Here is a 16,028-nt window from a genome sequence, read left to right as displayed (position 1 = left end):
ACAATGAAACATTATTCAGTGCTAAAAATAAATGAGCTCTCACACCATAAAAAGACTTTGAGAAACCTTAAATGCATATTACTAAGGGAAAGAATGCCATCTGAAAAGGCTACAGACTGTATAAATCCAACTGTATGACATTGTGAAAAAGGGAAAACTGTGAAGACAACAAAATAGCAGCGTTTTCCAGGAGTACGGAGGGAAGAGAGATGAATGGGCAAAACAGAGAGGAATTCTAGGGCAGTGAAAATACTCTGTATGATACCAGAACGATGCCTAGATATCATGCTACATTTGTCCGAACTCACAGAATTTAACTATAATGTTAACTATAATGTAAACTATGGACTTCAGATGATATAATGTGCCAATATAAGTTCATTAATTCTAACAAACGTACCACTATGTTTGGGGATTTTAATAATGGAGAGTCTATGCATGTGTGAAGGCAAGGGTATATGAAAAATCTCACCTTTCCCTCAATTTTACTGTGATCATAAAACTGCTCTGAAAAAGTAAAGTGTTAATTTTTTAACAGTGACCCATAACTTATACATGTTAGTTTCCTCACATGTCTTCAAAAAGAATCTAATAACCTTAGCCTTGAAGAGTTTCTCTAGATACCAACCTAGCTAACACGACTTTCCTCTGAGAGACTGGTAACTGTCCTCCACTGAAATGCCCTCCTATCTATCTTGCCTACTGTAAGGCATTTTGCTATCAATGCAGGCTAACTCTAAGAGCTCTTTGAAATTAAGTCACCTCGGTAGACTCATCATGTAGGTTTATAACAATATACTAAAACATTAACAGTATTTACATGGTAACTCAAATTTAATAGTTCATTTATATAATTCTCCACAGTGTTCATAATATGGTTTGTGTGAATTATATAATTACAGGAAAAGGATTGGTGGTAAATTTTAATTCTGTATTTTTTATTTATAATTCCCAATATAACATTTAAAATGTCTTATGAAATTATTTGCCAACATTTGCATACTTTTGTTCAATTCTATTTTCTTTACTTTTCATTGACTTCGTATTTGTAACTACATCACTGCTTCAAATATAGAATTTTAGTAAATTCTGTAAGTTAGGTATTTCTCGAAATGTGTTCTATGAGCTATACACTATAATTTCACCTAAGGAGTTGGAATCAAGACAGGACATGACACGCATGGAACAAGACCTCTAAAGTACATAAATATTTGACATGGAAGCTGTGAAGTGGTGTTTTTATCCAATCTCTGGCAATTTCAAGGTGAGCATCCTTGAGAAATTCTTCTTCATTATCAGATTAAGGCGTTTGACTATACAACCTCAGACGTAAATTCAAACACTACAAAGCAATGACTCTAAAAAGAGGCTGTTGAGTCTGTGTTGTATATGACCACCAATTTTGATTGTAATCGCTAAGAAAGGAGAATTGTCATATGAGCTTTTATTTATTTACATGCAAAACATGTTTTCTTTTTTTTTAAATAATATGTTTTGTTATATTAGTCACCATACAGTACATCCCCAGTTCTTGATGCAATGTTCCATGTTTTCTGTGTCTAACTATGTTTGACTTGGTCACTTGCAAATACTCATTCTTCCCCTCTACAAATCTTCCAAAATTAATACTTAGACTCTTCCTTTCAAAAAAACATCATTTAAAGGTAACACTAAAATAACTGTGATATTAGTGGTATGTACATGTATATTCCACACTGCAAAGGGGGTTGTATTGGGTATGAATTATTCAGGGCATCTCAACTAAGAAACTAGTGGCAAATCAATTGTGGTGGAAAGTGATGGGATTTGATTCAGAAAGATAAAGTAAATAAATGCTGGTGAGATTCCTTAACATTATGAGTGAACCGGAGACTGTAACAAGCTGGAAGGTAGACATACATTCCTAATTAGAAGTTAGAAAACCATTGAGAAGGAATTTGGTGTTGATACAATGGGGCTAATCTATCATCTGTCATTTAATTGGAGAGAAACAATGAGTACTAAATTCATCAGTAAATGGAGTTGTGGCAACAATTTTTATTAAAATTTTTTTTTGTGAAACTACAGTTACAAATTACTTTCTCTACCCAAATATCTTCTCATCCTCCCTCTTTCTCACCTCTCATCCTTCTTCTCTTTCTTACTTCCATTTTCTTCCCTCCCTCCCTCTCTCTCTCCCTCCTTGGCCTCTATTCTTCCCTCTCTCTCTTCTTTCCTTCCTCCCTTCCTCCCTCTCTCCTTTCTTCCTTCCTTATCTGTCTCTTCCCTCCTTATCATTTTAATTTCCCCTTCCTTTTAACATCTAGATGTGATAAAGAATCTAGGAGACATAGATTTATTTTTTCCTTAATAGCTTGTTGGTAAATTAGTGTAAATTGTATCCCAACAAACATATATACTAATAAGCTTCACACAACTTTTTTCATTTTCTCCAGGAAGACCCACTACATTGTGTGAGATTATGGGAAAAGCAGAAATTTGGCTAATCCGGACGTATTGGGATTTTGAATTTCCTCGTCCATACTTACCTAATTTTGAGTTTGTAGGAGGCTTGCATTGTAAACCTGCCAAACCATTACCTAAGGTAGGTCTATTACAGTGGAGGGTTTCTTTTGTACCTTATGATACAATGCTGATTTTTCTTTACAGTGTACTGCCTCAATAACAAAGATATGTTGTTTGCTACTCCAAATCTATTTTACAAATCATAGGGGTCTCTTATGACTGATATTACCTTTTCTGGACTTCACTGTGATATTTTGGCTAAGGAAAGAAGTGATTCAAATGGCATGTTAAAATATCAGTGTGTCTACAGTTTGGGTACTGATTGAAGCCACAGGAAGCTAGGGCCTAGGAAATTACTCAGGAGATTACTATAGTCTTCCTAACAAACCTGGTGGAGCTATGAATTGGGACAGTTACTATGATTGCTTGAGTGATAAAGATGCTTTCATGAGAACTCTCAGCTAGATTCCAGAGTTTTGTCAGTAAGAAGAAGTAGGTGTTTACAGAAGACATGGAATCAGGTAGCACTTCTTGGAAAATAGTGATCTTTACCGAGAAAAAAAATAATTCATGGAAGAACTTTTTTGAGATGACAATGATGAATTCAGTTTTGGACCTATTCACTTTAAGGAGCCAAAGAAATTTTCAGGTGAATGTTTCTAGTAATCCTATGGGTAATACAAGGTCTAGGTTTTAACAAAGAGCATTAGAAACAGATTAGGAGTCATCAAAATAAATAAGTCATAGAACTAAGAGACCCAAACCCTGAATTCTTTCTTTAAGATCACAGTGTCTGGGTTTTCTAAAATTTCTGAAAAGGATACCACATTCCAAAGTCACCAACAAATAAATGTGGACAGCCAAAAATGTTGAAAGAAGACAACATTGAGAAATAAAAGAGAATAATAGATAAAAAGGATAAAAAAATATTGTATTTAACCTTCTTTATCAATAACTACCATTATCAAGGGATTGAGGAGACACACACCCATTGCTTGGGTTGAGGTAAGTGAGCATAATCTCCGTAGAAGATTGCAGGTTAAATAGTGTTCTCAGGAGAGTTCTTGATTTCTATTTAGGGTAAGATACACATTTAAGTTTCAATTTTATTTTAGGATTCTGAATATGCTTTTCTTACCAGTCAAGTTATAGCTACAGGTAAGCTCTATTGAGTGTTATTATAGCAAATAATGAACCAATCTCTAAACGAAGGTACAGAAAGAGACAGGACATATTCCTTGGCTCAGTAGATAATACCGTGTGCCACACTATTATATTCATCCTCCCGTCCTCCCTTTTCACATACACAATTTCGCAAAACAACTCGGACTTTTTTACAAGAGGAGGGAAATTATTCCATTCCAAACCCAATTATTAATACACACATTTGGGCCATATGAACACCTATCACAGCTTATATCTCTGATGAAAAAATGATGCCAGTCACTGTATACACAGAAAAAAAGCAATGAAAGACAGCCAAATCAAGAATCCAAATCCAACTGCTAGATCAGTAAGTGTTCATATACGTGTGTGTGTTTGTGTGTGTGTGTGTGTGTGTTTATTCCATCACTGTCTCTAGGGAGATGAATCAAAATGGCAAAATACCAATTTCTGGGACTTCAGAGATATTCTCTTAACATTATCTTAGCCAGAAGAGTAGTCCACTTCATCTACGGCATGATCATTTCCCTAGTAATTTTCCTAGCCTGAAATTGAGAAATATATTGATAAATAAATAAATAAATAAATAAATACAATTGAGAAATGTAATAAATACAGTGAGAGATATTGCAGGGAAGCCACAAATAATTGCACAGGGAATGTATGACACATCTCTAGAAGCTGACATTCACATAGATTAGAATGCAAAAGACCCCGGTCCCAGACTTAGCAGTGCCCGACTTGCACAACTGTAAGTGGTGACCCACAGCATTTTATTCGTAGAGAAGTTTATATTTATCACTGTCCTAAGGTTCAAATCAAGGCATGCCAGCTACTTGTGGGAAGGTAGGGAAGCAATGTCTCATAAATGTTATTGTGATTAAAAAAAATAGCAGTAGTTTAGTTTTAAAATGTATTACTATAGATCTCAATTCTAAAAAGAAATTCATTTTTAGCCCCATTAATCAGGAAAAGTATTAACATGAGAAAAATATCCTGAATGCCTAACAGAGAGTTAGACTGATTTATTAATAATTAATTGGATGAAAACTGACATGTTTTGGGCTTCCTTACAAGGAATATTTTTGAGTTTGCAAACATCTCTGTTGGTTCATAAAATGAAGCCTTGAGGGTAAGTGTTCCATGAACCATGGGAAGAGCTGTCTCTGGCCTATTCACTTTCTATAATGGTCTGGCTCTATGCCTTTATTTGTAATCACTCATTATATATTTGAGCCATAGTTTTCAGGAACATATTTCCTCTTAAAGAACTAGATGGTTCTCTGTGGCAGAAGATAGAACCAGTCTAACGTCTCTGACACTTCTCCTGACGCGGCCTATTTAGAAGAACAGGTAAACTTTTTACCCCCTGCTATCCCGCGTGTTTGTAATAGAATTTTATTGCTGTAGGAAATGGAAGAATTTGTCCAAAGTTCAGGTGAAGATGGTGTTGTGGTGTTTTCTCTGGGATCAATGGTCAAAAACCTCACAGATGAAAAAGCCAATCTCATTGCCTCAGCCCTAGCCCAGATTCCACAGAAGGTCAGTACAACCTTGCGTCCTGGTGAATAGCTACTTGGTCAATTGGAGAGAAAGTGTGACTAACAGCACTTTTCCCAGATCAAAGCCAAAACACTGAGCGTAATTAGTACCACCTTCAAGTAAAAACTTCTTAAAACATTAAAATGCTATATTGAGGCACATTTAATCATTTGCTTAGTAAGCCTTTGCATTATTATGGAACTCCATCTTTTTATACAATCATTTATCTTCAGTGAAATAGAGATGGAAATGTTAAGATCCCAATACCTTTTTACTCTTTGAAATCTTATGACCTGCATTGACTACTCCCCAAATTCTCAAGTGTGTTAGCTCCAAGGTCCAGGAAAAGAGAGATGCTATACTAGAGTAGATAGGAATTATGTTCAGGGATATACTTTATATTTCTAGGTCTTATTGACACTGTATCAAGATCTAGTTGGTTTAGAAGTAGAAGCCTATCTTTCTATACTGAAATTTCTTCAGTAAAAAGAGTTAAAAATCCTATTATTATCAAACAATATATATTTTCTGATTTATGATATTCAGTTAACTTAAATTTTGTTGTCATTATAGTTCTAGATTTCTAGTCTTTCTATAGTCCTATTTATGAAATACCCTAGAACTCTTCATATTGGCATATTAGTTAAAAATATACAACTCCATAAAGGTGAGCATACTTATTAGGCCTGTCAAATCTCTGAATTTTTATTTCTAAACTTTTTTGTTAAAAAGCTTGCCACCCGAGGATGTGGAGAAAAGGGAACTCTCTTGCACTGTTGGGAACCCAAACTCATGCAGCCACTGTGGAAAACAGTATAGAGGTTCCTCAAAAAGTTAAAAATAGAACTTCCCTATGATCCAGTAATCATACTACTGGGTATTTACCCAAGAATGCAAAACCACTAATGCAAAGGGATACATGCACCCTGATGTTTATAGCAGCTTTACAATAGCCAAAGTATGGAAGCAACTCAAGTGTCCATGGACAGATGAATGGATAAAGAAGATAAGGTATTATGTAAGTGATGAATCACTAAATTCTACCCTGAAACCAATGTTGCACTATATGCTAATTAACTAAAATGTAAATAAAAATTTGAAAAAAAAAAGATGTGGTATACATACACAATAGAATATTTTTTCAGCCATAAAAAAGAATGTAATCTAGCCATTTGGAAAGACATGAGTGGAGCTAGAGAGTATAATGCTAAGCAAAATAAGTCAAAGAAACACAAATATCGTATAATTTCATTCATATGTGGAATTTAAGAAACAAAACAAATGAATATGGGGAAAAAGAGAGAGAGAGAGAAACCAAGAAATAGACTCGTAATTATAGAGAACAAACTGTTGGTTATCAGAGGGGAGGTGGGTGGAGGCATGGGTTAAACAGGTGATGGGGATTAAGGAGTGCACTTGTCATGATGATCAGTGGGTGAGATATGGAATTGTTGAATAAATAAACACTTTAAAAAATAAGGTTGCCACCTACTAATATTTAATCTGAACTTACAGAGCTCCTCCCACCTGCATAAAGTATGTAACAAAAGGTTAGCATCCAAACAAGATACTTCATTAAAAAATGAAGTAAAGCAGACCTCCAGCTCTTCCTCCCTCAAAAACTACAGAAAAAGAGAGAAAGAAAGAAGAAAGAAAGAAAGAAAGAAAGAAAGAAAGAAAGAAAGAAAGAAGAAAGAAAGAAAGAAAGAAAGCAGAGGAAGGAAGGAAGGAAGGATGGAAGGAAGGAAGGAAGGAAGGAAGGAAGGGAGGGAGGGAGGAAGGAAGGGAGAAAAGAGAGAGGGGTGGAGGGAAGGAGAGAGGGAGGAAGGAAAGACAATCATTCAACAACCAGACAACAAAAATTTAAACCTAGTTATATTTTTGGAAAAATTGCATTTGAAACATGAGAGTTAGGATGGCCTTAAGACAGTAAATTTACACAGTATTTGTGTTTATTTTAATGCTTTTTAAACCCACATGCTCTGGTTGCTTCAACTAGTCTTTTATATATATCTTTACTTATAATCTCATACCTCAAAACTTTTAAGTGATAAATATAAACACGATAAAACTATATTGAATAGACTATTAGTTCAAGCCCTTTTTGACAGTGTTGATGTAAACAGTCTTACTATATCTCCGTGTTTGCAAACTACCCCTTATGTCTACTTCTCTCACTATCACATAAAGTAGTGGTGGGCCACATGATTTATAAGTAATTCCACAGCATTAAGATGCCTTCACTGTGTGTTTTTACTTGCAAAATTAAAGCACTGTCTTCGACAGGTTTTATGGAGATACAAAGGAAAGAAACCAGCTACATTAGGAGCCAATACTCAGCTCTATGATTGGATACCCCAGAATGATCTTCTTGGTAAGACTGAGGGAAAGAAAAACTGTACAGCTGAATAATGGACAAGTAAAGTAACTGTTTAGCAGTAAATAATTCAATAAATATGTAATAGTTAAAAATGTCACATTTTAGGCTAAAATCAAAAACACAAAAACCAACAAATGTTGGAGAGGACGTGGAGAAAAAGGAACTCTCTTGCATTGTTGGTAGGAGTGAAAACTGGTGCAGCCACTCTGAAAACAGTATGGAGGTTCCTCAAAAAGTAAAAACTAAAACTACCCCACAATCCAGTAATCACACCACTGGGTATTTACCCAAAGAATACAAAAACACTAATTCAAAGGTATCCATGCACCCCTATACTTATAGCAGTATTATTTATAATAGCCAAGATATGGAAGCAGCTCAAGTGTCCATTGATTGATGAATGGATAAAGAAGAAGTGGTATATATAAAAAGTGGAATATTATTCAACCATCAAAGGGATTAAAATCATGCCATATGCAAGAACATGAAAAGAGCTGGAAAGTATAATACTAAGAGAAAAAATCAGAGAAAGAAAAATACCCTATGTTTCAGTAATATGAGGAATTTACAGAACAACAACAAAAGAAGAAAAGAGCCAAGGAAAAATAAAAGAGAGAGGGAGACAAATTAAGAAACAGACTCTTAACTGATGGTCACCAGAGGGGAGATGCATGGGGGGATGGATAAAATAGGCAATGGGGATTAGGGAGTGCCCTTGTGAGGAGCACTAGGTGATGTCTGGAAGTGCTGAATCACTGTAGTGCACACCTGAAACTAATATAACACCGTATGGTAACTATACTGGAATTTAAAATAAAATTTAAAAAATAAAGCAAAAAAACCCCTCACATTTTACTTGCAGTTTTAAGCAGAAATAGAGTATTTGTAGTTAATTTTATAAAGTCAATGCTTTCTTTGATTCACAAAAGAGCATTTAATCACTCTTTAAGTTTCAGTCTCAGTTCTGGTCTTTCCTTCTCAGTAAAGTCCTTCCAGACGATGCAGAGGGATTGCATTCCTCCTCCTTTCCTGGGATCATAGTTTTCTGAGATAGCAATAGCCCATGTGCTCTCAGCTTTTGTACAAAATGCTTTCTTCATTGAGTTACTCTGTAATTTTTTCCCTCTCTCTCTCTAAAATTCTGTTACATTATAATGAAATCCTCACCCAATTCCCAAACTAGGTCATCCCAAAACAAAAGCTTTTATCACTCATGGTGGAACCAATGGAATCTATGAAGCTATTTATCATGGGGTTCCTATGGTGGGAGTTCCTATGTTTGCTGACCAACCTGATAACATCGCTCACATGAAGGCCAAAGGGGCGGCTGTGGAGGTGAACATAAACACAATGACCAGTGAAGATCTGCTCACTGCCTTGAGAACAGTCATTAATGAACCTTCGTAAGTACTACTGTTTTTAAAGGTTTACGGTTGATTATGTTACCCAGCATACTTGGAAATGTTCAATGTCTCATGACTTTGTTAACGGATTGGTTTTCAAATAACAACTATAACGACCAATAGGAAAACCACTTTATTATTTCATTTCCCAGTCATTGAACTCATTTGCTGAAATGGGGAAATAAATACTATTACTTCAAATATTTTATCAATCCTTTTTTTCAAAATCAATCATTTTAACGATTGCATAAGTTCTCAGACATTTTTTGAACAATCTGCTTGTTCGTATAGACCCACTTATATATGCCTATTTAAATATTATAGCCATTCAGTAAGTACAAAATTGGAAGTGATAATTCACTGCATCATTCAAAAATAGCCATCATTAACACAGACTATATACCACAGTATATGCATATACACAGAGAGGAGAGATACTCAGGAGGTACTAATTTTATAAATACTGGCTATTACTATGTGTGAATTTTTAAACAAAATTTTGAATTTCATCTGACTTAGCTAAAGATTAATTGCAACGAATCTATAGACTATATTTAACTTTAGGTATATATCATTATATCTTTCTTTTTCTCTGAAAAATCTCATCAAGTTTAAGAATTAATATATGGATACAGCTTTAAGCGTCCATTTTTATGTATTTTTGATTTTAGCAACAGCTGAACTCTCAAAAAAATAGAAATAATCTCCTCTCTAATAGGCATTACTTAAGATTTTAATTTGTCAATAGTTATGCCTCTTATTTTCCTCAAATTAAGCCTTTTCCTGTATCTTAAACCAATCCATATTTGCCATTAATTCTGAGAGTCTTTATTCCAAAAGATTTTAGATTCATTCTTACCAGAATATATTAGGTGAAATTTTCTTTCAATAAGACTCATGGATATTAAATTCCTGAGATCATGTTTAGCAATATTTGCTGATTGCCTTGATAGAAGAATGATATCTCACCTCTCTGAATATAAGCTTTTTAGCTCTCTCTTTTCTTCAGAATTGTGGAAATATGACTCATGGTCTTCTGGCTTTAAATCCTTCTACAAGAATTTGAGGCCTGTCTGATCATTTTTGTTTGCTTCTTTTTCAGTCTGGAAAAAATATTTTAAAAAAAAATTCAGAAACCTAATTATCTTGATAAATTATTTTCTACATTTTCCCCTGGGCTATAGTATGTCCTTTCAATACTGTTAATCTAGAATAAAATTTGTTTTGCTTCTCAGAAATTATTTTTTTGTTATTTATTACAATGTTTGTTAGTTCCTTTTTTATCTCTATTTCAGGGACATCAAATTTCAGCATTCTCTATGTTAAAATATTTTGGTTTTCCTTCTCTACCATTTTCTTAATGTCTTAATCATTTTCTACTTTTCTTAATTCGCTGGGATTTCCTCAATCCATAAATTAGTAAATTTACTTATTTGTCTTTAGAAAATTACAGTTTCTAATTTCATTATTAATCCTTTAAGAGGTATTTTGTTGCCAATTTATTTCAACAGATTTCCTACATACCCTTTATCACCACTTTTTGTTTGATAACCTATTTTTTATCTTTTATTCATAACCCTTGCATTCTTATTTTACTTCAACTCTCCTCTTTTTTGAACTATGTATTATGCCCAATTACATTCCAAGTCCATCATTTTTATGGTTCCCCCTCTATATTGTAAAAGTTGGTATCAAGGCATAGTTTTCATCTAGCTTTCTCAGTATTTACTCTGAATTTGTATACGTGTCTTATATTTAAATTTGCTTTCCGGTTATCTCAGAATCAATAATTTTGATTCAGAGGCAAAACTCAAAGGATAGCTAAAACATTCCTTTTGTATTACTGAAATCTGAAATTCAGGAGGTAGATGAGAAGGTGAACTCAAAGGCAATTTTGTGCAGTTTTTTTTTGGTGGAACTAGTCTATATAAAACCATCTATTCTAAGCCTTAGTTGCAGGGTTTTTTAGACAAAGGGGGTCAATGTATTGCTCTCCAAAAGGGAATGTTTGCCTTGAATTGAACCTAAGAAGTCAGTGCTACTGGTCCATTTCCCCCCTCACACACATTCCAATCAAATGACTATTATTAAGATGCATGTTTATGTCATAATTTTCAAAATATTATAGATATCATCAATTCAGGAGCTGGAGCTGGTGTTAAGAGCTTCAGCTAGGCTGACGATGATCTTCTGTTTCTCATAAATGATGATCTTGATGTCTGATGCATCGGACTATGACTGGGCTGTTACTGCTGATGATTTGGTTCATTTTCCTAAGCAAGAGTAAATTCCGTAATTTTTTAGAACTCTACCTTATTTCATGGAATGCCATTAAATTTTACTGTTGATTTGAAAACTATTGATGCAAAGGACAGAAACATAAGTACTCAGGAATTTCCAAGAAAATACCTAAAATTATTTATTTTAAAATATCTTAACATTAACTGTAAACTTAATTCTAACTCAGAAATCATCTGGGAACAATAGAGTTTACTATAGAGTGTATATATAGATATATTTCTGTGCCATTTATTACTTCTTAAGGGAATTAAGGAACACAAAAGATTACACTTAAATACATAAACCATAGTAATTTTAATTACTTATAATATTTTAAGAGAACACTCATATAACATTAGACTACAATAAAATGTTAAATAATCATTTTAAATATGAGCATAGGGCTTTCTTGTCTCAGTTATAGGAAAACATACTTTATTTTTATTTGGATTCACTACTACATGATTATCTGTCCAGTATATATGTATTTCAGATTTTAAATCTCTATCTATGAATGGAGAAAATGTTGAACAAAAATATGATTTGGAAAGACAGGCTTTTATTGCCCCTACAGTTTACCTGAAATGTTTTAGGAGGAACCACGTGAAATTACTGCTTTAACCCTACCTATTTGTCAATCCTATTGAAAGAGTACGACTATGCTTTCTCACTGCACACAAGAAAGAACACAAGTAAATTATCCCGTCCTACAGGAGCTAGCATACCATGTTCACTGGTGAATGATGATCACGTTGCTTCTTCTCCAATTCCAGCAATGTCTAACTCACACCAGGAAATCTCTTCACAAATCACTTACCTTCCAGCATCTTCATGTCTCCAAGTTGGAACTCATTTATAACACAAAACCAAAAGGAAATATCCTAATTCTGGCTCCTCTACTAAGAAATGTCAACTGAAGATAAAACCTGCCTTTCAAATACATACCTATACCCATTACTGTCTGAGAGATTAGAGTTAACTCCATATATGCCTCGTGGATTGGGGGCTCTAATTCTAGCAAGATATTTCTATTTATCTTAAAAATGCAAACTCCATATCCTTGCCATTTCCAAAATTACCCTAGTGTCTTTGCCAATCTTGATATTGCCAATATAGGCACTGTCCTTTGCATCACAAAGACACAGTGTGTGCAACGGAGGAATTATCACAGTGCCAAGATCTTAGACACTGCAGAAATGGTTTACTAATGTCAATTATCAGCTTCTTGTCTGTGAGCATAAAGTAGCCGGAGATTAAAGACCATGCTTATGGACCTTCTTATGAATATTTCTGCATAATATTAGGTTATTCACAGTCTTGATTTTGGAACAATCCTGGAAACTATGCACGATATCAAAATTCCTCCTTGTTAAAATGAGACCATAGAGTTGCAGCAAACTTATTCCATTTTTTATGTCTGCATTTCACCACATTCTATTAAGAATATATTTCTTCTACATCCTCCCTTCACAATTCTTAAGATGCTGTGCAACCAGCAAAGTTCATGTCTCAGCAAGAATGAACTTTTTCTCAATGTATCTATAGCCTTTGGCTTACATAACATATAACATGTATCACATATTACCTGTAACGAAAACAAAAACTCTCTAATTTCTCTATTTTTGTCTACCAGTTATAAAGAGAATGCTACAAGGTTATCGAGGATTCACCATGACCAGCCTGTAAAGCCCCTGGATCGGGCAGTCTTCTGGATTGAGTTTGTCATGCGCCACAAAGGAGCCAAGCATCTGCGGCCAGCTGCTCACAACCTCACCTGGTTCCAGTACCACTCTCTGGATGTGATTGGGTTCCTGCTGGCCTGTGTGGCAACTGCTATATTCTTGGTCACAAAATGTTGTTTGTTTTCTTGTCGAAAATTTGGTAAAACAGGAAAGAAGAAAAAGAGGGAATAGATCTTTCCAAGTTTGGCAAAGGCCTTAATGGGCAATCCTGTTCATTCTAGCCCCGGTGACCTTAATGAAAACAGATTATCGCCATCCTGTTTTCAAAATTCCCATTCCTCTACCTTAGCCTAGAGATAAAGCCTAGTATTGAATATGATCATTTACTAGTGAACATGTCCCAGTCTTCTTTTGTGTTTTCCCAGGTGCCTTTACCCTCTTCTTCTCATTTTCCTGACACAGGGACACTAATAATTTCATGTATCTTCTATTCAAAATATCATTATTTTTCATTATGCTTAACCTTAAGAATATGCTGACTAACAACGTGCTGAATCCTGAGGAGCACACAAAATGTGAGTTGAATGTGATGGATGTAGGGAATATAGAAGAATAAAATTCACAAGTTCCCCTAGAATATACAAATCAAGGAACCACCATAAATTAGTATGCTGTAAGAAGAGTAATGATTTCTTTTTTCATAAAACATAAGCCCTTCTGCTTGTTCAAAGTCACTGGGGTCAGAGCCTAAATTGATAGTAGCTATTACAGTGCACCCTACTAGGAAGGTCTACAAATTCCCATTCAATACGTAGATAAGTATAGTTTGTGTTCCTGTCTGCAAACAACTAGCACTCTTGTGTGCGTTTTAATGCAAGGGTCTGGGGACTGCACTCAAACAAAAGAAATTGAGTTGTTTTTTCTTTTTTTTCTCAAGGACAGATAATGTCAGCAGTATGTCAAAGGTGACCAGATCATTTATAGATGAAATAATTAAGAAAATATAAAAATTTTATGAAATTTTTAATTAACAGTACATTGACAACATTAAAGTTGAATGTCATGATATTGAAAAATCACTAATGCCTATAATCTATAGTGAGAGTTTATAATGAAAGGTGTAGTTTTTTAGCAAAAACAAATATTTACTTGGAATGTAACATCATTCCATTATTTTTCAGTCTGTATCTTTTACGAATTTAAACTTATCAGTTAAGTATTATGCCAAGGATTTAAGATTTTAGCAGATCTGCTTGACTAAGGGTAAGTTTTAGTAAATATTTATCATGGAAAGCACCAATTAAAATTCATATTAGAGTCAGCTCTGCATTAATTTAACAAAGACTGCATTTTCTTTACCCCAATAAACTTAATAATATATTTTAATTCAAGTTTTAATTTCAGTATTTCATGGATAATTAAGATTATAAATGACATGTTGGCTTACTGAAAATTTTGAAATCCATATTCATTTTAACGTGGCGTATTGAAAATTATTTCCAATTTAGAAATAACTGCATGATATATGATATGGGAATATGTATTTCTTTTTGAATATGTACCTTACCAAAAATGCAAATAAATTCTTAAATATTTTGTGAAGACTAAAAATGTAAATGTTAGCATTTTTAAAAGGTGATTCATGTTGATGTGTTTTGACTATTACAATTTGTTTATGTCCTGAGAAGAGCTGTTTGTGTTTGCTCCATGCCTCGTTTATTTTCTGCTATTGGAATACAGCAAATGGCTTAAGATCCAGTGAGAGGGGGGCTAGGCATTCATGGTGCTGAGCACCACCCAAGCTCAGGCACCCATTTGGTTTCTGAGACTGGCTACCCACAACACAGAGATTTGTTTCTGCACAGAGATAGTCCCTGCTCACCTCCTTTTCTCCCCTCCTGCTGATTATCTGCAGGTTTCTTCCTTTGCCTGAATAACACCAGAAGGCAGCTGGCAAAAATTCCTGGGTGATGCCAACTGCATTAGTCACTCTAACTGCAGCATATATTTGGATAATAAACAAACAAATAATAAACAAATAAAAATAATACACACATACATATATACACAGTGAGAATGGACTTTCCTTAGGAGTCATTTGCAAAACGGCTCAGATGAAGAAACCCTCATCCTTAATACGCTGACCAAGTCCCATGAGCCAGAGCACTGTTACAGAGCCCCTATCTCCTCAGACCTAGGAGCTATTCCGGAGGCTGCACTTAATACTTTTACTGATTTTGTTCATAAACGTTTCATGTTCACCTTATCTTCTGGCAGCATCTCCTCTGGTTAGGATTATTTACCTGATAGAAAGATCTAAAACTTCATGCACTCCAAATAAATGTCAGCAGCCCAATTTATCTTTGGTGTCTGAACCCATGACCACAGCTGAGAGAGTAATACCTTCTCTGACTGAATTCTGAAGCAGAGGAGCTCATAATTATCAAGCTTAAAATAATTCAGTTACTCTCTAAGTAAGGCATGGCTATATCCCTGGGTGGAATCATTCCTCCCCTGAGAAACTCAACCTCCAAACCACATGACTCCAAGCTGTAATAATGAAAAACAAACTTGTCTAAGGGAAATAGTAGGCATGCTTGTTCGGGGACTCATTCCCACTTTCAACCCCTTGAGATCTGAACCCAAGGATTCAAACTAAAATACAAAAGGCATATACATGAGGTTATGGTCTGAAGCATACACTGCATCCTTTAAGACAGCACCTAAAATAGATAGGTTATTGTCTCCCAGCTAAAACCCTGAAAAGCTCTCATTAGCTAAGGGAGAATTTGCTAAAAATCAGCAAATTCCATCAATATTAGACTGTTGCATTTCCTTCATTGTAAATATGTTTCCTTGTCTTGCACAATCTTGATATCAACACCAACATTTTTACTAAGCTTGCATGTGCACAGTTTGTGATCTGGCAGAAATACTACAGAGAAGGTGAGGGGAAAATCTGTTATTAGGAAATTATAAGTACTTCTATGAAGAAAAAATGGTACATCCTCTAGGATGGAAGGTGACCAATGCAATTTTTCTACTTTTTGGCTAGCTAGAACCCTTGGGAGT

The 16,028-nt window shown here is 34.7% G+C and overlaps 1 protein-coding gene across 6 annotated transcripts in view; it reads left to right on the top strand.

Annotated features, from left to right (window-relative positions):
* Positions 1–14,640, top strand: part of LOC113262550 (UDP-glucuronosyltransferase 2A2) — a 55,944-nt gene extending 41,304 nt beyond the window's left edge. For 3 of the 6 annotated variants that reach the window (XM_044387782.2, XM_026509003.3, XM_026509005.4), the window contains 5 exons: positions 2,436–2,584; positions 5,080–5,211; positions 7,498–7,585; positions 8,775–8,994; positions 12,908–14,640. In XM_044387782.2, coding sequence (XP_044243717.1) covers positions 2,436–2,584; positions 5,080–5,211; positions 7,498–7,585; positions 8,775–8,994; positions 12,908–13,187 — 869 coding nt within the window. In that variant the 3' untranslated portion in view covers positions 13,188–14,640. Of the gene's footprint in view, positions 1–1,124; positions 1,265–2,435; positions 2,585–5,079; positions 5,212–7,497; positions 7,586–8,774; positions 8,995–12,907 lie in introns of those variants that run through there. The other 3 variants (XM_026509001.4, XM_026509004.4, XM_057309555.1) reach the window with 2 other exon arrangements.
* The last annotated feature ends 1,388 nt before the right edge of the window (positions 14,641–16,028 follow it).

This window comes from Ursus arctos, unplaced genomic scaffold (assembly GCF_023065955.2).
Source record: "Ursus arctos isolate Adak ecotype North America unplaced genomic scaffold, UrsArc2.0 scaffold_9, whole genome shotgun sequence".
NCBI lineage: Eukaryota > Metazoa > Chordata > Mammalia > Carnivora > Ursidae > Ursus > Ursus arctos.
This window is presented reverse-complemented; position numbering and strand designations above follow the sequence as displayed.